This window comes from Symphalangus syndactylus, chromosome 1, assembly GCF_028878055.3.
Source record: "Symphalangus syndactylus isolate Jambi chromosome 1, NHGRI_mSymSyn1-v2.1_pri, whole genome shotgun sequence".
Classification (NCBI taxonomy): domain Eukaryota; kingdom Metazoa; phylum Chordata; class Mammalia; order Primates; family Hylobatidae; genus Symphalangus; species Symphalangus syndactylus.
The window spans coordinates 20742140-20767638 of record NC_072423.2 but is presented as its reverse complement, the minus strand read 5'-3'; the positions used below and the strand labels follow the sequence as shown (position 1 = coordinate 20767638).

The 25499-nt window shown below is 34.7% G+C and overlaps 1 protein-coding gene across 2 annotated transcripts in view; it reads left to right on the top strand.

Annotated features, from left to right (window-relative positions):
- Nucleotides 1–25499, top strand: part of CDH7 (cadherin 7) — a 137161-nt gene that overhangs the window by 80043 nt on the left and 31619 nt on the right. For both annotated transcript variants that reach the window (XM_055296971.2, XM_063637644.1), the window contains exon 7: nt 12278–12531. In XM_055296971.2, the coding sequence (XP_055152946.1) occupies nt 12278–12531 (254 nt within the window). The remainder of the gene's footprint in view (nt 1–12277; nt 12532–25499) is intronic.

The following is a 25499-nucleotide window of genomic DNA, read 5'->3' as shown; positions in this document are numbered from 1 at the left end:
AGGAAGTCTTGTTCTTAAGATTTCCTCAGTCTGAACTAACAGTTAACTGTTTGTGGCCCTAACAAGACAGGATTTTGATTTTCAATTCTACTTACCAAGATATCAATAAACATGGAGGCTACATTATACCCTAGATAAGCCTTTTCCAGGGACCTTTCACAGCAAGGGGAATCTGCAAAACAATATATGAGTCCCCCAATTTCAGTATTCTTTCTGTACCAGAAAGTAGTGGCATTGTCTGTGAAATTTAGAATGGATTTTTGAATCCGAGTTGGAAGACTAAAACCCAGAAATTCTGAAAAAAAAAAGAGATAAATTTGGCCTCCTTACAACCCCAGAGTATTTTAAATTTTTTACTGAGATAAACAATGGAATGCTATGGACAGTCCACCAAAATGAACAGTTTTTTGGTTGGTCTCCCAGTCCCTTCTCCACATAAGAAAACATTTACAACCAGACATTGCTCAGATGTTGACAAGATTTTTGTTAAAGTCATAAATGTATTTGTTCTGGTGGCTCGAATGTCTAAATATTACTTCACATTTGGACAATACAGTTTCAATGTCCATCTGGATAGAGTAATTTCTATTGTAATTAGATTATTTTCTACCTGCGGACCATGCTTGATAATCATCTGAATTTATTTTCTCTCTACTCTATACTATAATAAAACTTTGGTCCATATCCTTTTCATAAATAATGTACTATTATATGTATAATGAGATGGATTCCAGTTTGTGAAAATTATCATTGTATTTTGCAACATTTGAATGTGCTATACTTGGCATAGAATACTTTTAGAATCAGGAAGAGAAAAGCAGAGAAACAATCCTTTTCAAAATATATATTTGAAAAAGAATAAATAGAGAAAATGAAAAAATGCTGTTGGTTATTCTATTATTGTTCCAATATCTTATACAGAAAAATGTTTATTAATATGACAAAATGTGCAGAATCCACAAGGCTAAAGATTGCTGTAAATAATGACATAGAGTTTTTATGATTGAATCGCTCTTATACTTTAAGAATAAACTTGATTATATAGTTTAAATATAAAAATGATGATGAAATTTTCATCTTAAACAGTTAAAGCAATGCAAATGCTATTCCTTGACCATTTATGAATGCTTCTGTGATAACCTTTATAACCAGTTAAATATGACTTCAAAATTTACAAAGAGTAAACATAAAGATTATCACATTTGAGTGAATATAGTTTTTGTTTCACCTAGAATTCTTTCTTTTTACATTTGCTATCATAACTTAAAATTAGGTACTTTAGTTTTTTTTCTTTAATATATGGAAGTCTTTCCTCTAATGTACCTCAGTTTTCAATATAAGTCTTCAGTTGTGATTAAATATGGAAATTTTTTTCTATAAAATGCATTACTGTGGAGTTACTATAGAGTAAAAAATGAGTATTTTCAAAATTAATTTTCTATGAAAGATAACTATGCATCCGGTATATGACATGTGATTTATTTGGTGGTCCACATTGTCACACTATTAAGACATTTAGGCTTTTAAAGTCTAATTTTGCTGGGCTAGATTCAAAATATGCTTATATCCATACCCTATGAAAGGCTGAATGAAGTCAAAATAATAGAACATTACGTTGAGGTGTTAATAATGCTGTCTACCTGCCATTCACTGCGCTAAGTTTGATAGCACAGTGGCCTTCCAACCTTCAACTCAAGCTGCACAGATGTGGACTATCTGGGGTTTACTATCTTGTACTGAAATGTGTCTTTTGCCTATTACTTGCAATATTGAGGGCCAATTTCTACAATCAAATATGTATTTTATTTAGTTTTTCATAAATGTTGCTGATATGTGGTGAGAGAGAATCAAACCAAGGTTAATTCCAATTTATTTTTCTTCCTTTCATTAATTTTTTTCTTTCAAACATTTTATTCAATTAATCCTGCTGCTCAGGATGCATATTTCTTAAAATTGAGCAAAGACATTGCTCTCATTTGACTGTGAAAAGGCATAAATTTTGGATTATTTTAGTTTTAAAGGCTGAGATAACTTGGTGAGCTTCTGAACTTCAGATTATATTTTCCACTTAATTCAATCATTGTTACTATGTATATAACTATATACTAACATGCTTTAATCATTATGTGTATGTGTTTGTGTATATAGGCTTATTATCTGCTTATTAAGGTTTAAATTTACCTGTGCTTGAGTAGTCAAGAGTAGAGATGAACATAGAGTTCTTTAAAAAGATAAAAAATTAACATTCTTTGAAGAAAATGATACTAATTTACATGTCGACGCGTTTGACCTGATCAGAAGGCACTGACTTTGTTCACTTAGGATTATTTCAGCTTTTGTTGATTTTGTTCACTTAAGAGTATTTCAGCTTTTGTTTGATTTTTTAAAATTTTGATAGCTCTTATAGTAGTATTCTCAGAATATGTGTATATCAAAGATGTTTTCCAGTGAGTCCATTATGGAATTTATTTTGCTGAGTACAAGTCACAGATCATGTAAAATTGTCCTTCCTTTCCCCCCTGCCCTCCCACGGCATGTTGATTCCTAGGTCAATTTCAGTGGGTAGGATTCCAAGAAAGAGATATTTAAGAAATAGATAGGAGAGAATTTAATAATTGTATAAGGAAGGTTAAAAGGAGAATTTAAAGATAAAGCCAGTGTTTCTAGTTTGTGTAACTAGCTGAATACTTGCGTTGTTCTCTGAGAATACAGTGGAGACGTGTAGGATGGCTTGGAACAAGTGATGTTTGATGCACTGTAATAGCAAGGTAAATATGTCTAAGAAGTCATGAATATAGGCCTGTAGTTCAAGGAAAAGCTCTATAGTACATTCTTAGGTCTAGGAGTTATATGTACACGCATGGCAATCAAAATTAAAGAGACCATTGATAACATCCATGGAGGGCATAAGTGAAATGATGAAAATTTCTTGGTGAAACTGAAAAATTTAAGTTAGCATGGCAAAGAAAGACTCAGAGAAGGCAAACTGTTTTATTCTTCCAGAATTAAGGTATTTTAAGAGGGGCTAAAAATAACTTATCAAAAAGACTAACAAACAAAGTTTTATATTTAGATGAATAGAAGAAATTGCATATATTATCAATAGAAGAGAGAACTGATGGATCCTGACATCCATGATACATAGTAATGATGGAACATAACAGATAAAGCAAAGATTAGAATAGTCAAGGAACTGGGGCTCTTGCTGAGTTCAAAGAAATTCCCTTGTGGAGATCTGACTTCTTCCCCACTGTTTAATTTGGCCATTTCAAGTTTATTTTGGTTCATTTTATCTGGATATGCTGCAATCACCTGACAAAAACTGGTCACCAACTCTCATTCTTTTTCTGTCTGGGTTGTATCAACTACCTTATTGCTTAATAAATCATCCCCAAACTTGGTGCTTTAATTTCCTTAGCTCATGATTTTGTGGGTCAGTAATTTGGCCTGGGCTCAGTAAGATATTTTTATGCTGGTCTTAAGTGGGTTCACACATACATCAGCTATTGGTCATCAAGGTGGCTCTGCCTCTATGGAGGTGGCTGTCTGTCTGCCCGGAAAACAAGGAGCCTGGACCTCTGCCTCCCATCATCCCATGGGCTACCTGGGCTGATTCCAAGGATGGTAAGAACAGAGGTTGTATGGTCTTTTGAGGCTGTTTGACAGAATTGACACATCGTCATTTCTGCCACATCATATTGACCCAAGCAAGACACAGGACAACCTAGATTCAGCTAGTGAAGGGAAAAAAACATCCCTGAGAAGAAAGAAGCAATAAAGTATTGTGGACACAGGGAAAGTAAAAAAAATATGTTGAGTTCCAGCGCTGCTCCAGAGATACTAACTAACCTTCAGGTTACACTTCATGAAATGGCAAAGGAAATACTGAATCTCACGTCTGCCCACTTCCCTCGTCATCCTTTCTCCTCTATTAGCCTATCTCATAAAGTCATTTTATTGATCAAGATCAGTTAAGATTTGCCACTGTTTGATGAAGGGTTCCAGGAAAACATGTGCTAAGTTGTCTTCAGGTCATAATGTGGATTCTGCTTCCCAGACAATGTATGAAACCCTCTAGAAGTCATTGGGTGCAACTATAGTGCATGCTGGAAAATGTTGACCTCAGCATAGTAAGGGAATTGGCCTGAGCTGTAAACCAGGTTTTAGATGCTGGGCAGAAATGCAGTCCTTTCCAAAGCTTGTTTTCTACTTTATGCTTATAAAATCAAAACAGACTACCTAAGTTCAGAGTAGGAGGCTGTGGTAGACACAATAATGCCTCCTCCTCAAAAAGATATTCACAGAATATGTGAATGTTTTACCTTATGTGGTAAAGTGAATTTTGGAAACGTGATTAAGTTGCGAAGCTTAATGGGAACATTATCCTGGATCACATAATTGGGTGCAGTATAATCACAAGGCTCCTTAAAGAGGAAAGAAGGATGAGTCAGTGTTATAAAAAAGAGATACAGTAACGGAACCCAAGCTTGGAGTGATGCACTCTGAAGATGGAGGAGGGGCTATGAGCCAAGAATACATGCAGCTTTTGGACACTGGGACAATTCTTCCCCGAAGCCTCCAGAAAGAATGAAGCTCTGCCAACACCTTGATTTTAGACTTCTGAACTCCCAAACTATAAAGCAATAAATTTGTTTTTTAAGCCACTAAGATTTTGGTAATTTATTACTGTAGCAGTATGAAATTAATTAATGCAGAAGTCAAAACGGAACGTTTCTATGGGGGCGAAAGCTGATCCAGACAGGAGAACAGAAGAGAGAAAAGAAGACACTCGTTAACTAAGTATGAATAAGAATCTGGATAGGCAGAGCCTATTTTAAACTGTGCTAAGTTTAAAATAATACATGATGGCTGTGGTTACTTTGATGATAATATTCCTCAATATTAACTTGTATTACTAGATGATGAAAATAATATCTCTTGATATTTATATCATTATTGTATTCCTGATCATATCTTTGTATAATTTATGGTTTTAGGCTGAAATCATTTCTGCAATTATTCATTGTATTTTGTTTCAACCTGCCTTTGGAGCACAGACACTTTCTATCTACTGGTAATAATCCATTTGCAAACTGCAAATGTTTGTTCATGTACTGTCCTCATATCTGTGTTCAAATATAATTAAAATAATAATAATAATGACTGTCATAAAAGTATAAAATGAACATGGAGACAACCAGTAATCTCTTTTGCTTATTCTAAATTTGCTTACACTTATTTTACTGTTTTTCAGGTAATTTGTTTGGCCTTAGATATTTTTTCTTTGTAAATCAGTAAATCTCTATTTTATTCAAAAATAATTATATCTATTGTAGATTTGTAAGATTAATAAAGTTAGGATCCTTTTATAGGAATCTCAAGTCTAGTACAGTTAGAAAGATGAGAAAGTATCAGTCCTGCTGCAGAGAATACACAGAGCTGGCAAGACCTCCAGACCTCTTCTCCCCCATAACCCATAGACCTTTATGAATGCATCAACAGCGTGCATCTAGGTAGAACATAGTATTTATTGTTTATATATCATCTTTCTCTCACCTTCTTCTCTAGAAAATATAATTTCTTGCTAAAATTCATGAGTCCCAAAAATTTCAAAGTAGAGCCCTCATCTACCTACTAAGATCACTTGCTGCTGTGAAAGCAAAAATTACACAGGACAGTTAAACAGGTAAGGAAGATTTTATTCAAGTCTGTTGCAATAGGAGAGAGAAACCAGACTCAGTCCAAACTCAACTTGGCTAAAGCAAAGGGCTGCAGAGTGTTTATGAGCTAGGATGGAGGGTGGGGATCATACGCCAGTTGTGTTTGGTGATTGGCTTTAACCAACAGGAAAGTAAATGTTCTTGTACCATCATGACAGGGGCTAGTTTTACAACCTGGAAAAAGGCTCCTGCTGAAGTTAAGCTCTTATCCTTCTACAGAAACTGGTAGGTATTGGTTCTGTCTTCCTTGATGATAAAATTTCATAGAGATGGCTTTGGGGCCCTTGAGGAAGACATTCCTTAGTAATAAAATTGTCAAGAGGATTTTTTAAAGATTTACATATTAAAGGGGCAGAAAAAAAGATTTACAATGACGAATTTTCTAAAGAGAGGTCAGGGGCCTAAAATTAGAAAGAAACCTGTCTAAATTTACTCAAGCTAAAAGAAACATAAGGCCTTCTTGGTCATAACCCAGGGAAATATGAAAATAGAAACCACATAATGCAGTTGTTAATAATAAAGAGGATGTATTTTGCTTTGGAAAGATCTTGGGGAATCATTATATTTAAATGTACAGAATTATTCCTGCTTTTAAACCTCATCCAAAGTTGTAGATCAGGTTTAAGGTTCTAGGTAGTATGTTTATTTAGAGATTTAGAGTAATTTTTTTTTTTTTTTTTGAGAAGGAGTCTTGCTCTGTCACCCAGGCTGGAGTGCAGTGGCACAATCTCGGCTCACTGCAACCTCTGCCTGCTGGGTTCAAGCAATTCTCCTGCCTCAGCCTCCCCAGTAGCTGGGATTACAGGCACGTGCTACCATGGCAGGCTAACTTTTGTATTTTTAGTAGAGACGGGATTTCACCATATTGACCAGGCTGGTCTTGAATTCTTGACCTCATGATCTGCCCGCCTTGGCCTCCCAAAGTGCTGGAATTACAGGTGTGAGCCACCGTGCCTGACCTAACATAAAATTATTGTAAGGGAAAAGTTATAAATGAGGGTTATTTTCCCATAGGTATGGTCTCATTTAAGCCCATTTACTTAGGAAAAAAGATTTACATTTATTTGTTCAAGAAGTAGGGAAAAGCTACAGATATTGAAAGCTACAAAATATACTTTCATCTGAAAAACAGCTAGAATCTCCAGAGAAAGAAATACTCTTAATGAAGACAGTCATAGAACTTTTGAACAAAATCAAAATTAAACGTAAGACATTAAGTATATAGACACGCACATATACACATACACTATCCAGCCCTGATAGTATCATGCTACCATTAAAGAGAACAGAATGGAAATTTTAGAAGGATTTAACTTGGATCAATTCCTGAAACATTAACAACATTGTTGGCTAAAGGTGCGAGATATATAAGGAGATCATTGAACTTAACGAGTATATATTTGGCTATAAACCAGAAGCAAAGCTATATTAATGAAGAAAAATGAAGTGCAATGATTTTATTAAATGAATTCAATAATTAACTTGCTTTAATATTGAAAAGGCTACAAATGGCAAGGGAAACTTTGAGACTCCACTATTTGTGATAGTCATATTTTTTTAATCCAACAATAGAATTTGCCAAAGACAACAACCTAGGTGCCAGAGTGGAACAAAGATGAGAAACACGTACTCTTTACTTTCTATTTGCTTATAATCTAGCAGGAAATAATGCTTCTAATAACAGTATAATAGTAATACAGCAAATATTTATACAGTGATTATTTTGTGTCAGTCACTGTTCTAGGTGCTATTTATTTCTCAGTAATTTACAAAAACCTCATGAGGTTGTTGAGGTCAGCAAGGGCTTATACATGATAACATCATACAGTGTGATGGATATAGATGACCATGAGTTCATGCAGTATCTGTGCTCTTTAAACATGTGCTTTTTGGACTTTTACTAGAACTCTTTGCTATTTAGTTTTCACATGTATTAATAATATTGTCTTAGTCTGTTTGGGCTACTATAACAGAAATATATGCTGGATGTTTAAACAGAAAATATTTATTTCTCACAGCTGTGGAGGCTGAGAAGTCCAAAGTCAAGATTTGGTGTCTGACGAGGGCCCTCTTTCTGGTTCATACACAGCCATATCCTGTGTCCTCTCATGGCAGAAGGGGTGAGGGAGCTCTCTGAGGTCTCATTTATAAGGGCACTGATACCATTCATGAGGGATCCACACCCAAAAGCTAATTAAATCCCACAAGTCTCACCTCCTAACAGCATCACCTTGGAGGTTAGGATTTGAACGTATGAATTTTGGTGGTAGTTGGGGGGTGGACACAAATATAAAATGCAAAAGAAACACTAATCTTACATTTTTTAAAATGCATGTTAAAGATGTGTGTACAACTCTTTGTAGTTAGCTCTTAATGTAAAAAAGTTTTATTACATAGGTAAGGGGATTGTGGAAATGCTTATTAAGAAGGTGATAGTCTCTAGAAGATTTCTCTGAGAGGAATGACAAAGTTATATGAGAAATAATATGATTTTTGAATCATCTGAGAAAGAAGGAGCAGCAGGTGATATATACTAGAAGAGAAAAAGTGTGCTGGATGCTGATCACTGGAGGCCATGAATGTTAGCCTTACCATATTGGGCTCCTTAGGCCAGAGATTGGCAAACAACTGCCTGTCTGTTTTAGCCCAGCCCATGAGGTAAAGATGGTTTTGTATTTTTAAATGATTGGAAAAACTCAAAACAAGAAAAATGTGTTATGATACATGAAAGCCATGTAGAATTTAAAATCTGAGTTACCTATCAAAAAAATTATTATTTGCCAACAATCATATTTATTCATTTTCATGTGGCAGAGAATGTATGTCCTGCCAAGTCTAATAGTCACTAATATTTATACTTCACAAAAAAGTTTGCAGAACCTTGCCTTACACAGAATTCTTTTTATTCAATCCTACTTTAATTATCCTTGATAACAATAAATTTAAAGACTATTTTTGTACTTTGGAAACTAATACACCAAAAAAGCTGCTTCTCTCTTTTAGTTTCTCTAACACAGAGGTCACTTGATGTATGAAAAAGTATCTACCAGTCTGTATGTCCCCCATTGGATTCCAGACTTGAAGTGGTGAAGCCACAGAGTCATTCTGGGAACCCTAGAGACACTAAAAGAGAGATGCAGCTTTTTTTTTTTTTAGCCCGGGTTAAATTTCCAATTATATAAGTATCCACTTATATGTATGATATGTTTGACTGTGTCCCCACCCAAATCTCATCTTGAATTGTAGCTCCCATGATTTCCATGTGTTGTGGGAAGGAACCAGTGGGAGATAATTGAATCATGGAGGTGGTTTCCCCCCATACTGCTCTTGTGATAGTGAATATGTCTCATGAGATCTGATGGTTTTATAAGGGGGAGTTTCACTGCACAAGCTCATCTCTTGTCTGCCACCACGTGAGATGTGCCTTTCACCTTCTGTCATGGTTGTGAGACCTCCCCAGCCACCTGGAACTGTGAGTCCATTAAACCTTTCTTTTGTAAATTGCCCAATTTTGGGTATGCCTTTATCAGCAGCGAGCAAACAAACTAATACAGTGTACTTCCAAACATCGAGATAATTTATTTAGAAATTACTTTTATTTTTTTTCTATTTCATTCTTTGGTGTCTTTTCTTGTTATTTTTCAAGTATAATCTTAATAATTAATTCTAATAGTTATGGACGATATTGCTTATCTAGAAATCAACAATGAGATCATATAAAAAGTAAATTTTACTGTAAAAATTTATTTTTTTATTCAAATGCTTAACAGTCTTATTCATCACATATTTGAAAACTAGATCCCGGCATATTCTGATATACTCTGAAAATAATTTGTGAAGCAATTCCTTTTGTCTGTAATCTTGATTCATAGACTTTCATATGAATTCTTTTATTGCTTTATTTTCATAATAGCTTTTAGGCAACCAATCATCATACATAATAATGTGTTTCTTCATGACTTTTTAGCAGCCAGATGTCTATACCTCATGTTGCTCCTTTTTAGATACATTTAAAAAAACAAATTGCTATAAAAAATTGCATTCATTTCTGCAGTAAATTTTAAATTATTCTTTCATAAGAGAGACAAACTTTTACTTGAATACAGAAATACTTGGTATGCCTTTTGCTAATGTGAAAACCTGAATAAATAACTTAAAGGTTGTGGTTTTGCATTGATTTGAAAGGAGCTGACAAATGGGATTTCTAAGTGTATTCTTTTACATATAGACACATCATATTTGAAAATAAGGTTTGTCTTATAGTTACTAATTTTTATAAAGAATATAAGAACAAACTGAGATTATCATCTAAACTACGAGTATGTTTTGGTTTCTCAGTAGATGCTTTTAGGTAAATGAGAATGCTTCTAAGTGTCCCCAATATAAAGGCTGGAATTTATAGATAGGCCCAGGAAAATTTTAATGAATAGGTCAGGTTTCTTAAGAGAAGATTTGCATCAGAATCACTTGATGAGCCTTCCAAAAATATATCTGCCTGTGCCTCGTCCTGCACCTGCTGAATCAAAATCCCTTGGAAGGGGCCACACATGTTTTAGAAGGGTCTCTGGTAGGTTCTGATTCTCACCTTTTTTTTGACCACCATTGGACAAAACCGACTCTTAGATAATAAACAAACAAAAAAAGCCAGCCTCATAAAAATATTACTGAGCTTGTTAATACAATGTTGTCATGGCAGTATTTTCTATGTGCCCCAACATTTTTATGTAAAACCTCAGATAAAAATTAAAACTTTTTTGTCCTGCAGCAATTCTATAAAGTGTTTTTGTGCTCAAGAAAAACAATATACTTGACTGTATTTCTTCCCTTATCTCTCATTTTGACCAGCAAGATTCTTTGGGTCAGATGTATAGTTCAGTTTTCAGCCTCTTTTACACTGAATAACTGTGTTCTAATTTTTGTTGTTGTTGTTGTGTTAATTCAAGAAAAGGAGGCTCAAGGATTTATTGAGACTCCCGTATGTATCAAAAGCATTTTAGGTACTAGGAACAATAGTGATGAACAAAATGGTCAGGGCTTCAAATCTAGTGGCTAAGATAGATGTTAAATAAGCATTTTAGTAAGTACTGTCTGGTCTAGATATTGTAAGCCTATTTTGTATATTGATTTATATATATATGTATATATTTTCCTTTTTCTTACTCGGAGATAAGCTGTGGGATCTCTTTAATATTTGTGTGCAAACATATATATTTATACATATGTAATGTGTATACATATATTTATATATATAATGTGTATATGTGTGTATATATGTGTTATATTTTATGTAGCAAAGTGAATATGCACTGTACACAGTATGGGATATATCATATACAGTATAGTATGTGTATATATATATCCTATTTTATACTTATATAACTATATTGTTTTATTTATTTTGGTTATTACATCCTTTGTGGGATAAGTTGGAATAAATGTGTGCCTGCATACATACACACACATATGCCCAAGCATATAGTGAATGAATTTGAATTACAGTTCTCAGTATTACATATTAGCTCACATTTCATAATGCTTTATTTTTGTATACTGACAACTAAGTAAAGTATGTATTATATTTTGCAGTATTCCTGTAAAGTTTTTTTTTTCACTATTTTTAATTCTTTTTGTTTTACATCATTAAATGTAAAAAGAATTTGGGGACAGTTTTGCAGTGGTAAGACTGAAATTGAAAGTCCTAAAACCTGTTACTTTCTATATCCATTGAAGAAAAAGAAGCATGTTATTGTCACAACCAACGTCTATATGTTGTGTATATGATTTTTATTTTCAAAGATGGTGCTGTGCTACTGCAACTAGTTTAATTGTCCTTACAACCTTTTTCAGCTCTCATGCGGTTTGAGTTGGTCACTAATTTTTAGGAAAATTGTAGCATGTAAATCCTCTTGGAAAATTAGATACAATGTAAAGATTCTGAGATATAACTGTTAACCTTCTAAAATGGAATCCTAGTATATTTTGATGGAGGAATAGTGAAGGCAGACGTCATGGGTGCTTCATGGAGAAGAACTGGCCATGTTTGCAGACTGAATGACCTCAGGATGGCACACTTGCCCCTGCAGCCACACTTTGAGTGCCCTGAAAACTCAGAATCCTAATGTAGTCCCCACAATTACTGACCTTTTAAATGAGAAATTCAATAGAAAGTAATGTTTTTCTTAATTTTTAAAATGCACCCTGGGTAGTACAGTTAAATTACATGGTTGAAGAATATTACATTGACAGTCCCTGTTGGAAAAAAAATAAATTTGACCAGTTTTTCTTTCAAATCATTATTCCAAAGACTGGCATCTGTCTGTTTATGCAGCGTATAGCAGCAGAGTGCATGAAGTTGATTGAAAAGCACTGACCATTGTTTGTGAGCCAGGAAAGCACCAAGAATTCTGATTGGCATTGTTATTTATTATTTTTGAATGCTGATGGTGCATTTACATGACAGAGTCCTTCCTATGCTTATTGACATTCATAAATGAAAAGGCTCTGCTTTGCTGACTGTTTAACTGGTAATTTAATTTTCCTAACGACTTTCTTTACAGGAGCTGGATTTTGAAGCCAAAACAAGTTACACGCTACGGATAGAAGCTGCAAATAAAGATGCCGACCCTCGCTTTCTAAGCTTGGGTCCATTCAGCGACACGACAACCGTGAAGATAATTGTGGAAGATGTGGATGAGCCCCCTGTGTTCTCTTCACCCTTGTACCCTATGGAGGTGTCAGAAGCTACCCAGGTTGGGAATATCATTGGCACTGTAGCAGCTCATGACCCAGATTCTTCCAATAGCCCTGTGAGGTAAAAACTCATTGTTTTCCTTTTCTATGGTTTTACAAACAATGCATTCTTATTCACAACTCTTGTTTTACGCTATGATGTTTCTTTGTTCATAACAAATAAAAACCATATATATGTATATATACCATGTATATATACATATATATATATATATATATACCATGTATATATACCATATATATATATATATCGAGTTATAACAGCAGAGGTAAAACAGCATTAGAAACATACATTTTACTAACTCAAAAATATCATCTGATTGTCAAGGCCATTATCATTGAGCCATATTTTTAGGCCTCCATTATTATCCACGAGCCATAGCTGATGTTTCTATTCAACCAATTATCCTGAATCTCTTTTAAAGCAAAACATGTTCAAAAATGAAGCGATGCATGTTTTAGTTGTAGGATACATGCATATGTTAGAAAAAATAATTGTATCAACAATTCAAATTAGGGACTAATTTGTAAACCAGTCATTTTATTGATATTGGTCTACTTGAACAGTATATATTTGTTCAGTTTAATATTTCCACTTAATTTAAAAAAAACTATCTACATGTAAAGACTATTAAAAATATCCTTTCAGTAGTCTTGTATCTAGGCTAGATATTGTTATAGCCAAATAATATCTTTAAGATTGACACAATGGTGATATACAAGCATTTCAAAATATTTCAACATTACATTTTGTTGGCTCTTAAATTGTCATGAAAATTACTTAATATGTGTTGATTTAAAAAAGCCCATAATGTTGTTTCTTTTTAAAGTAATAAAGTGATTATGTACATTTACACACACACACACACATATTTTAAAGTAGTATATATATATATATGTATACGTGTATACATATATGTGTATATATATATATACACATATGTTACGTGTATATATATATATATGTGTATATATATATATATATATACACACACATATGTATATAGAACCTAGTAAAGGACTGGTATAGATTAACAGTTCATTAAAAAGTGAAATCATACGTAATATGTGCTTATCTAGGCAGCAAATTCAGAACGTATTGATGATTATACTGTTTTTAATGTGGTGATAATAGACCATTTCCGAGAATATAATCTGTGCACAAGAATATTTATGAATCACAAATATAGCAGATAGAATAAGCCTTCCCCTCTTCTCTGTAATTGCCCTGACTTCATGGTCAAGAAAACTTCCTGACTGCAGTTCAGCCCCACATACCAAGTTATATTAATTTGGGCAAACATGAGTTTGATTTTTGTTATAGCATTCCATCTCTTAGTGAAACCTTAATGAACAATCAACCACAGTACAGTTACTGGCATAGATTAGCTACTTAGGACAATTTGATTTTTGCTTGAATTATTTAATTTAATGGAAAGAAAGAGAGACATGCTTTCATAAAGTTGGGGATATGGAGAATGACTGAAAGACATTAATATATATCATAATTTACTACTAAAATGAATGATGGAGCCAGGTGGGGTGACAAATGCCTGTAATTCTAGCAACTTGGGAGGCTGAAACAGGAGGATCACTTGAGACCAGGAGTTCTAGACTGCAGTGAGCTACAATTGCTCTTGTAAATAACCACTGCACTCCAGCCTGGACAACATAGTGAGACTCCTATCTCTAAAATAAATAAGTGAATAAGAAAAATGAAAGGATTTAAGAATATTTTCATTGATTGCATTGATATTTTTATCCTTTTCAAATTCTTCTATTTCCCACTCCCTTGTTGTCATTCTGTTGAAGACTTTCATAGAAAATATTTCACTTTTTATAATATTTTCATTGAAAAATGTCAATATTATTATATAATAATTTGAGGAAGAAGAAGGAAGAGTGGGCCCAAATGGGAGGTGGCTTGAGAAAGAGCAAGTAGTGACTGGAGAGAGATGAAGTGAGCTCCAGTTCTGTTCTCTGAAGCACAGAGGTCAAAGGCTGAACTTCTGATTTTGGAAGTAAAAATCTCTGTGTTCTTTATCAGTGAAAGAGTACCTACCCAGCACCATATTTTTTACCCCACTTTCATTTCCTTAAAAGTGATGGTGGTGACCTGAAAGTTCAGGTTACTATTAGCTTACATCGTTATCTCACAAATAGAGAAATAGATGGACTTTGTCCCCAGTGAATTAAAATTTTATTTTATATATATGAATATTTCTTTTGCATTTGTAGAATCAATTTCTTGAGTCATGTTTAATACTTACATACTTGAAAGTTTTTACACAATTTTCATAAGGTCAGCACAATTATTTATACCTTTTTTTTCTGCATTTGTCTCTCACATACTTCTCTTCCTCTATCCATTCATATAATATCCCTTAAGAGGCCAGTCTCCTTATTTTATAATTTGTTGCATATGCATTACTCTCATGCATTCTCTGGAAGACTGGTTCCCTTCCCAGCACTGCTGTTTGTGGAATGGCCTAGGAGATGTCACCTTGTCTCCTGTGTTTTTGTATTAGCCAGCAAAAAGGAAAAGTAACTGATGCTTTATCCCAAGCTTTTCTGATGATTGAATAAGAGTGAGAAAGTAAATGAAGCTTTTAAACTGTGAATCATGACTTGAATATTACCATGTATTATCATTATTATTGCTATTATTATAGGTTATTGGGTTTCCATGCCATTTTAATTCTGAGATTAATGAAGTCAGTAAAAGAGACATAGCATTTTATATGCAACCATATTGGCAATCTATATTGCAGGTTGTCTTGTACTCACGCATATTCCAATAGATATATTGTATGGCTTTTTGATGAATATAAACATGTATTTGCATTAGGCACTCCAATAACTATCAAAATTTAAATCTTGTCTCATATGTTTAACATAATAAAACATATGTTAATGGATGAATAAATAGCACAGTCTTCTGAGGTACTAGGAAAAGTGAATCTCCAGATTGAGATGGGACATGAGGAGTCTTAACAGTTGTGAGCTTTGTGCTTTACACCTTTAGCAATATTATAGTTCTTGGAGGAATGGAAAAGCATTATATGTTTTGTTGTAATTGTTTAAAATGAGACCAGTAGGGTTTGACTTGTAAAACAGTGTGGCCAATGGAATGATTAGTTTTGAATTTATTGACATTCTCTGTTGAATAATACTGAAATCCAGCATATGTCATTTATGTTTGTAGTATTTTCTGGTATATGAGGCAATAAATTAGAATTCTAGAAAAATATGCACTTAGTTGCCCCCAGCAAGGCAAAGTTGATATTGTCTTCCTATATGATCCCTGCCTTGCACAGCATTTTACAATTTCTACCTACTTTACTAAAGTACCAAGGAAAGGCTATACATAACTCTTCTCTATGAATCTGCTTTTTCCTTAAAGAAAGACTGGGGCACCTACATGACTATTGGAACTTGGTCATTCTCGACGTTTACAAGTGTAGTCATCATACATGGAAAGATTTAAAAAAACCAAAGCCCAGTAACTGGCCAGAACATAGCACGATTGTGAATGTTAGGTCTTTTTTATACTTTACCCAACATCCAGATAGCTTATCTAGACCACCATTTCATGTACACTGTACTGTCCTTTTGTGGCAAGGGGTGGTATGTGGAAATAAAACCATACATAAACTAAAATTGCAGTCAAAGCCAAGGGTGGAAGTTAGTTAATACTTGAGATTACTTAGAGGAAAAAAAAATTTTTTTTTTTTTAAAGAAAAGTGGGTAATTGAGGGCAAGCACGTTTCTGGCTTGTTATTTGATAAGTAGCTGTTTATCTCTTCATGTAAATTTTGGCCCTAAGTACTCAATATCGGGCTTTATCTGTTGAACTTGGAAGGACAGATTGTGGTCTGCTGATTCTGGTCACGTTTCTGAATGATAGAAACTTCACTTCTGTGTTTCTCATCCAAGATGGTAAAAGCTGTGAGAACAGCCTAGAGTCTAGAGGATTTGACTCATTTCTCATGTCAGCATTGGCAGACTGATCAATGACTGAACAGGCATTCCTTAAAAGCCTGTGTTATGCAAGCACTGGGGAAAATGCTAATGAGAAAACAAAGATAAATAAAACATTTCCTCTGACCTCAAGGAACTTACAATCTGGATGAACTAATAAGATCTCATAAAAGTTAACCAATATGAGGGAAAATATGCCAGCACTGTAATATGGCAAACTGTAAGATAAATAATCAGCACTCCAAGTTCACTGGCTGTGAGATTTCATTTGAAGGAGTGGTAGTGTAAGTAGGGCTTCAAGGGATGGCAAGATTTGGACAAGCCAAGAAAACATCATGCAAAGTACATTTATGTTTTATTTGGTTATATCCTAAAAGCCTAGTACTAAATTATGAAATCGGCAAATTCATTTCTGTAGGCATCACAGCAAGCCCAAAGTTCCTATGCTAAAAATGGCCAATGAAATAGAACATGATATTTTTACAAATAAGATCAGATATGAAGACAGGAAAACAAAAAGTAATAGGCATCATTTTAAGAATGTCTAATAATCTAAATATAGAAATATGTTTGTATTTATGTTAAAGGACACTTGGATAATATTTACCTGTGGGCTTTTTCAGCATTCCTATTACTGAATATCCTCACATAAAAAGTGATAATATTATGTTGGAAATTACTTTATGTGATGGATTAGTGTGAACGTATTTGGGGTGTTTGAATAATTCAATGTGTATTTTTAAGTAGCTTGTATTCATTCATATATGTGCACATATGAAATCTAAATTATTTGTGAATATCTATTTTATTCAAAGAAAATTAGCAAGCCAGTAACATAACATACAGAAAAGTAATACCAGCAGTAAAACTGATTCACTTAAAAAATAGCGGGTATTAAATCTGTGAGAAGACTATAATCTGTACTCTATTTCAAAATGCTGCTCATTTTAGCATAACTACCACTAAAAATGAAAAAAAGAAAGTATGTGTTCATGTATGGTGAAAACATAGTGTTTTTTCGTTAGAGTAGTGTACTTACTATCCAGAGATAATTTTTGTAGGTTAAATTTTGTAGGAAATGCCTAATTTATTTTAGCCCTTCCTCCCCTCCCCTCCCCTTCCCTCCCCTCCCCTCTCCTCCTTTCTTTTCTTTTGCCTGGCTGGAGTGCAGTGGTGCAATCTCGGTTCACTGCAATTTCCACCTCCCAAGTTCAAGCAATTCTTCTGCCCCTGCCTCCCAAGTAGCTGGCATTACAGGCATCCGCCACCATGCCTGACTAATTTTTGTATTTTTAGTAGAGACGGGGTCTCAGCATGTTGGCCAGACTTGCCTTGAACTCCTGACCTCAGGTGATCCACCCGCCTCAACCTCCCAAAGTGCTGGGATTACAGGTATGAGCCACCACCCCTGGCCCATTTTTTCATGTTTTATTCTATTGCTCTAGAATTACAAAGCTCTGCTGTCAGCAAAGACTTTCTTAGTTACCTTTTTGGAAGACTCCAGGTAAAATAAATTCACTGAAAATTACATCTGTTCTGATTTGTTTCTTACAGTATTTTTCATATCTAAAATACTTATTGAGGGCCGGGCACGGCTCACATCTGTAATCCCAGCATTTTGGGAGACCAAGGTGAGTGGGTCATTTGAGACCAGGAGTTTAAGACCAGCGTGGCCCATGTGGTGAAGCTCCGTCCTTACAAAAAATACAAAAATTAGCCAGGTGTGGCGGTGTGTGCCTGTAATCCCAGCTACTCGGGAGGCTGACGCAGAAGAATCTCTTGAACCTAGGAGGCGGAGGGTGCAGTGAGCCGAGATGATGCCACTGCACTCCAGCCTTAGTGACAGAGTGATACCCTGCCATACACACACAAACACACACACACACACAAATATGTATATTAAAAATATAATTTATTAAATTAAATACTTGTTGAAAAGTCACATTAATAAAGGAATACAAAAATTCAATGTTCTTGGTGTAAATGGTAGAGAATTATTCATGGGGTTAAAAAGTTAGGGAATATTACTTTTTATCATGTACTGTCCTCTTAACATTCTTTAACTGTAATCAACAGAAATTGGCCACGGTTAATTAAAAAAAGAAAGAAGTTTATTGAAATAATTGGGTACAGCTCAAAGAATCAAAGGAAAAAAAATTGAATGGTCAGTCTTCAGAAAAGGAGAGGAGTAGGGTTCCTCTGTGAATACTTGTAGCAAGGGTCGCAGGCTCTTCAGAATGTGGCAACTGTGATGAATCAGCTGCAACTCTTTTCTTGCAGCTCTCTGTTTAAGATTCACATTCACATTTCCTGCAGAGTTGTTTGTTTTGTTTGTTTGTTTGTTTTTGTTTTTGTTTTTTGTGCATATCTTGATGTATGTGGCCGTCTCTTCTCCAAAACGTTCTGGACATCTTGAGTGCCATGAAGATTGCATATGAGATTTGAAAAAGTTTAAAACCATAAAGGAAAATTGTGTTGACATAATCAGAAGAGAGATGAGGATACAAGCAAGGTGTCTGCTATCATTAAGTTCAGAAATCAATAGTTCATTTTTATTCTCTTTTTATTTATTTATTTATTTATTTGAGGCAGGTCCTCACTCTATTGCCCAGGCTGGAATGCAATGGCACAATCATGGCTCACTGCAACTTCCGCCTTCTGGGCTCAGGTGATCCACCCATTTCAGCCTCCCCAGAAGCTAGGACAATAGGCACATACCACCATGCCCAGCTAGTTTTTTATAGAGACGGGGCTTTGCCATGTTGCCTAGGCTGGTCTCTAACTCCTGAACTCAACAAATCCACTCACCTCGGCCTCCCAAAATGCTGGGATTATAGGCATGAGCCACAGTGCCCGGCCTCAATAGTTTATTTTGAAGTTTACTTATCATTAAATTCCTAAGAGACAAGCATTATTATTCCTATGTTAGAAGTAAATATGTCCCTGGCCACACAGTTAGAAAATATGGTTCCAGGATTTTAGTGAGGTCTATATCAAACCTGCATGATCCTTACAGCAATCCACATATACTCACACAAATGCACACACACATACCAACAAACTTTATACTAGAATAAATTTTCAATTCAAATTATTCATCTATTTCAATTGATTAAACTTTCTGATGCTTTTTTATTACATTATCTTTTGCCACTTTGGGAGTACTGATGATATATTTGTGTTAATCTAGCTCACTCACCTGCACTTTCTGTTTGTGAACACTGATATGCACATTAATAGCTGGTGATAAGAATGCTACCTGTGAATATAAAGAAGAACATTTTAATTGATCTCTTTAGCTCATCAAATAGCTGCCATGATAATCACCAGTATTCATTAAGGAATTCATTTTGTAACAGATGTTCAGAACACTGAAGACACACAGATGTATGAGATATGGTCTTTTGCAGAAACCCACTTGCTATGTAGCTGTAGAAGAGATCTTACATGAAAACTCATTTTACAAAATTCAGTGTTAGATCTGAAATGAGAATTCATCTTGTAAAACTTTCTCATTGAACAAATGAAGAAACGGAAAAGCACAGATGAAAAGCCCCAATTAGAACAGTAGGTTAGTGATGGGGTCAGGGCCAGAAATACCGTCCTTTAATCCTCAGTCTGTGGTTCCTGGTGGTGTAGCACAAGGAGCATTTGGTAAGATCCACGGATCACACACCCTGCAGATTTTCTTAAAAAAGCAGGACTTCTGATGTAATTGGAAAAGCATGCTGCTTTAATGCTACTAGTTTGTCTTCAAGGAATAGCAGAACTAAAATAATTGGAAAGGAGGAAAAACAGGAATACAGAATGACCAACATGAGAAAAGGCACAGAATTGGAGATGTGTGTGGTATATTTGTTCACCAATTAATACATCAGTTTGACTGGTTATGAGTTTAGATAGAAAAGCAGAGGGGTGAAAAAAACAAATAGAAGCTGAGTTATAGAGATGTAGGTGGCTGAAACTACAATTAATTTATATGCAACATAGTATGCCGGAAAACTGACTCAAATAGTCATGATTCTAAATCTTGGATCCAACCCCCAATTGTGAAATTTTAGAGTCCAGTATTGAAATAACCTCAATAATAATACATGCTTGCGTTAGTTAGAAATTGTGCTTGGCTAGTAGCAGCAAAGCTTAACACTAATGACATACTAATGAGAAGTCTGGAGCTATGCTCTCAAGGACTGACATGTTGGCAGTATAATGCCATCAAGAGCCTTCGCTTCATTTTTTAAGCACTTATCGCCACTTATTTACAATATGGCTTCTGGATCTCTTCCTTTGTGTTTATGCCCCAGGTGAGAGAAAGGGGAAGGGCAGAAATCAAATACCAGTTAAATTAACAGCTATCACTTATGCTTTAAGGGGTTTTTCAATTAGGCTGTAGGCTAAAAATGTATTTTGTACCTCATTTTCCAAAACTTAGATATAAAGACATCACATCTACAAGGGAGGCTAGCAAATATAGTTTTTCAGAGGGACGTATGGCTGCATCTAATAAAAACATGGTTCTCTTAAAAAGAAGTAAGAGAAATATAATTATTAGGCATGCAAATGGAAGTTTCTGCCACATGTGATCTTACATATTTGTTTGAGAGTTAAGGAAAAAAGGTAAACTATATTTTAAATATTATATCCTGCAAAGAGAAAAGTTCAGAAGGTAGGGTAATTTGGGGAAAAGGTTGATGAATTTGCTCATAGATATATTGAGATTGAATTAATGATGGTAAAGGCATCTATAAAGCAATGTTCAAAAATTTCAGGAAGTAGTTTTAGGCTGGATATTGAGATACAGAGCTGTCAGCATAATAAGTGGATGGGGCAGAAGCTTAACTGCTGTTGCTGCAAAAATATGGAAGTGATCTCTCTAATTGTCCACTCCAACATACACTAAAGGAAGCCAAGTATTTTAGGCTGTAATTTGCAGAATCTAGAGAGATTGTTGTAAGTCCACACACCACTAATGGCGTCAGAAGTGCAGGATAGGTGATTTCCTAGTCATGAACCACCACTAACTTCTCTTGGCTCAATCAGCCATCCCACATTACTAAGGCAGAGATATTTTATACTTCTCATTCTAAAAAGCATCTGTATTTTCTTTATTTTTCTTACCTAAGGATTTTTTTTTTTTCTCAAGTAACTTTATACATTAGCTAATGCTTTATTCAACAACTTAAGGTTTTGGTATGTCCAGAGGGGCTAGTAGAAAATAGGAAACCCCTTTAATACTAGATGACCCTAAGTCCTTGCCATTAAGAAATGTAAAAACCACCAGGACTGTTCTGGATGGTCAGTCTAATCCTTGTCTTTGCCAAAGCATCCCATCTCATCTCAAGTCAATACCTTTCTGCAAACATGCCCTGACCTCCTTCATAACAACTTTAGTTTCTTCCTCAATATTTATTATTTTGGTTGCAATTAAAAAAATTATTTGTTTATGTAATGTATTTCCTGAAATAGTATGTCACTTGCAGGTGCTAAAGAATAATTGCTGAATGCATAAATGAATAAATGGAAGACATAAGGAAATGATAACATCATAAATTACCATATATATGTATATTATATGCTATTTAGTGAGATCTAAGTGGGGATTATAGTTATTAACAAATACACACAATTTAGAAAGGGGGGCCAGGCGTGGTGTGTGGTTCAAGCCTGTAATCCTAACACTTTGAGAGGCTGAGGCAGGAGAATTGCTTCAGCCCAGGAGTTTGGGACCAGCCCTGGCAGCACAGTGAGACCGTGTCTCTACAAAAAATACAAAAATTAGCTTGGCACAGTGGACCACGTGTGTAGACCTTGCTCCTTGGGAGGCTGAGATGGGAGGATCACTGTAGTGATCTGTGGTTGCACCACTGTACTCCAGCCTGGGCCCCAGAGTAGACTTTGTCTAAATAAATAAATAAATAGATCTACAAGGGGAAGCTGCAGAGTGTATAATTTAGAAATTGTAAATATTTGAATGATAGAAACTTTTGTTGCCCATGTTTTTCAAAACAGAGGCCTAGGTTATAACTAGATCTCTAAATTATTTGTAGTTTTCTATGAGGCAAATACTGCTTGGAGACATTTAACATATTAAATAAATTCAACTTTAATTTTATTCTAATGCTAGGATCTTTGAGACTATTGATAATAGAAGCAAGTGTTTTAGTCATTGACTTTAGCCCTGTGGGGAATTACATGAATTCATTTAGACTGATGTCTGTCAAGTTCAAGGCCTTTTCGCTTTTAGGAATCTAGACATTTATTTTTTCATGAATATTCAAACATTATCTCAGTTATTAACTGAGGTTTGACAAAGAGAGCAATTCAGGTTTTAATATTGGCTTAATTGATGCATGAATGTATGGGTTATAATCTCATTAAGTTATAATCCTCTTATCAAACATTAATATCAGTTGTCCTATTGCCGTTAGATATGACTTATATAGAAGTGTATTTTATATATGCATATTGGTTCATACATATACGTATATATGTAGTATATGTGTACATGTATATATATATATACACATATATATATACACACACACACACACACATAGATACACACATAACTCTGTTCTAAGTAAGCATATTCCACCCTGTATCTCACAGTAAATGCAGCTATGAAACCTGGATAGAGTGGAGCCATCAGGCCTCTGAAAAGTAATTAGCAGGTAGTTTAGTGAAGAAGAGTACTACAGAGTATCTCCAAACCTGTGATGAGTTTATCATTATTTTCTCTCTACTGTCCTGTGTCCTAGAGTAATAATTAGAAAAACATCAGTGGAATAAATCCAAAGCAAGGTGAAGAAATAAAACAATAAAAATAAGAACATAAATCAATGCATTTCAAAACAAATTATACAGAAATCAATAAAATTAAAAGCTTGTTTTTTTGAACAGACCTAAATATTGATAAACCTCTACCAACACTGACAAAGGAAAAAAAAAGCAGAAAAAATAATAAATATTAAGAACAAAAGAGGAGATGTTACAGACCCCACAAACATAAAAAGCAGAATAAGAAAATACTATAAACAAATCTATTGACATAAGTTTTATAATTTCAATGAAATTTGGCAATTTAGAATAAATGGATCAATTTTTCAAAAAGTGTAAATGCTCAAAACTCACTCAATATGAAATAGATAACCTAAATAATCCCATAACTATTAAATTATAATTTTAGTTAAAAACTTACTGAAAATGGAAATATCCAAGCCCAGATAGCTTCACTGACAAATTTTTACTAAACGCTTAAAGAAGAATTACCAAGTCTACACAGTATTGTTCAGGAAATACGAGAAGAGGGAATGCATCCCAACTGTTTTACAAGTACAGCCTTATTCTTACTACCAAAACCAGGTAGACATAGTACAAGAAAAGAAAACTTTGATCAAAACTTTCATGCAAATATTTTCCACAGGACATTTAGATAACTCAATCAAGCAATATATAAAAGAATAATTCACCATGATAAAGTAGGGTTTATCCCAGAAGCATAAGATTGGTTTAATATTCAAAAGTTCATCAATATAATTCATCATATTAAGAAATTAAAGAAGAAAAAACACATTGTCAAATCAATTGGAAAAAAAAAAATGGGGAAAGCTGGCTCTCCCGCCGTAAGGACACTCAGGCAGTGTTGTGGAGAGGAGTCCATTTGGCAGCACCAACTCGCCATCCATGCCATGCACATGCCATCAATGTGAATAAGACACTTCGAAACTGGATCCTCCAATCCCAGTCAAATCATCAAATGACTGTAGACCCAGCCAACGTTTGACTACAACCTCCTGTGAGATTAAGAGCTAAAACTGCCCTACAAACACACTTTCAAATTCCTGACATAAACAAAATAAGATATATTATTATTATGGTTTGATGTCACTAAATTTGATGTATTACAATGTAATATCCATATACACAGGAGTAATAATAACGAGGGCTCACAGTACATAAATTGGTAAGAGATGTGAGGAAATAAAGGCAAATTCATTTTAAGAAAGTGTTGCTAGCATCAATAAACTGTAGGTCCCTATTAGGATGAAGAATTGCTGGAGTGGGAGGTGGTGGACAGAGAATAAGATGCTTGAAGTAGAGTTTCCAATAGTAATGCGTATATTAGAGCTGACAAGTCAAGGGTATGTTCATAAGAATCCATGACACCTGGAGTAAAGGAGCAAATCAAGAATCAAGAAGATGAAGAACATGAAAGGCCATTATGTTTAATGGATCATGAGTGTAGTTGAAGCAGTTGCTAATCATCATGCCTAAAGTGGGTATATGTTTTTTTCCTGTTCGTTCTTTCGTTCATTTGTTCGTTTAATTGTTTGTTTTTAAATGAGAGCCATCTCACCCAACCAGAAAGCCTGTGAGGGGAACCTAAAGACGATCATCATGAGGGGAGGGTAAATTTTGTGTATAAAACAAATAATAGCATGGACTAAAAATACAAGTGGAGTAGTAATTTTTCACTGCTGAAAAAATATTTGGATTACAAATATTTCTAGAAGAGGCTTTTACATGCAAAAATAGCCATGCAATCTTAGGGGTTCCACTTTGAAACATGTCTTTAGAATTCTGGTCAAGACCACTGAGTAAGATTAAAAAAAAAAAAAAAAAAAGTAAAAGGGTTAGTAACAGGTTGGTGCTGTCAGACCAAAAGATGTTACTAAGTATATGCAAATGGGCAAGATGGTTACATGTTTCATTTTAGAAGGGTCCATAATCGTGACCAGGGTTACCAAATATATTGTAAATGGTTTACAGGAGTCATAATAATAATAATGAATTTAGCCAGTGACGGTGGCTCACGCCTGTAACCCCAGCATATTAGGAGTCTGAGACAGAAGGGTCACTTGAGCCCAGGAATTCAAGACCAGCCTGAGGAATATAGCAAGACCCTGCATCTACAATAATAATAATAATGATGATAATAAAATAGCCAAATATGGTGGTGCATGCCTCTAGTCCTAGCTACTCAGGAGGCTGAGGGGTGAGAATCCCTTAAGCCCAGGAGTTTGAGGTTACAGTGATCCACTCCACCCC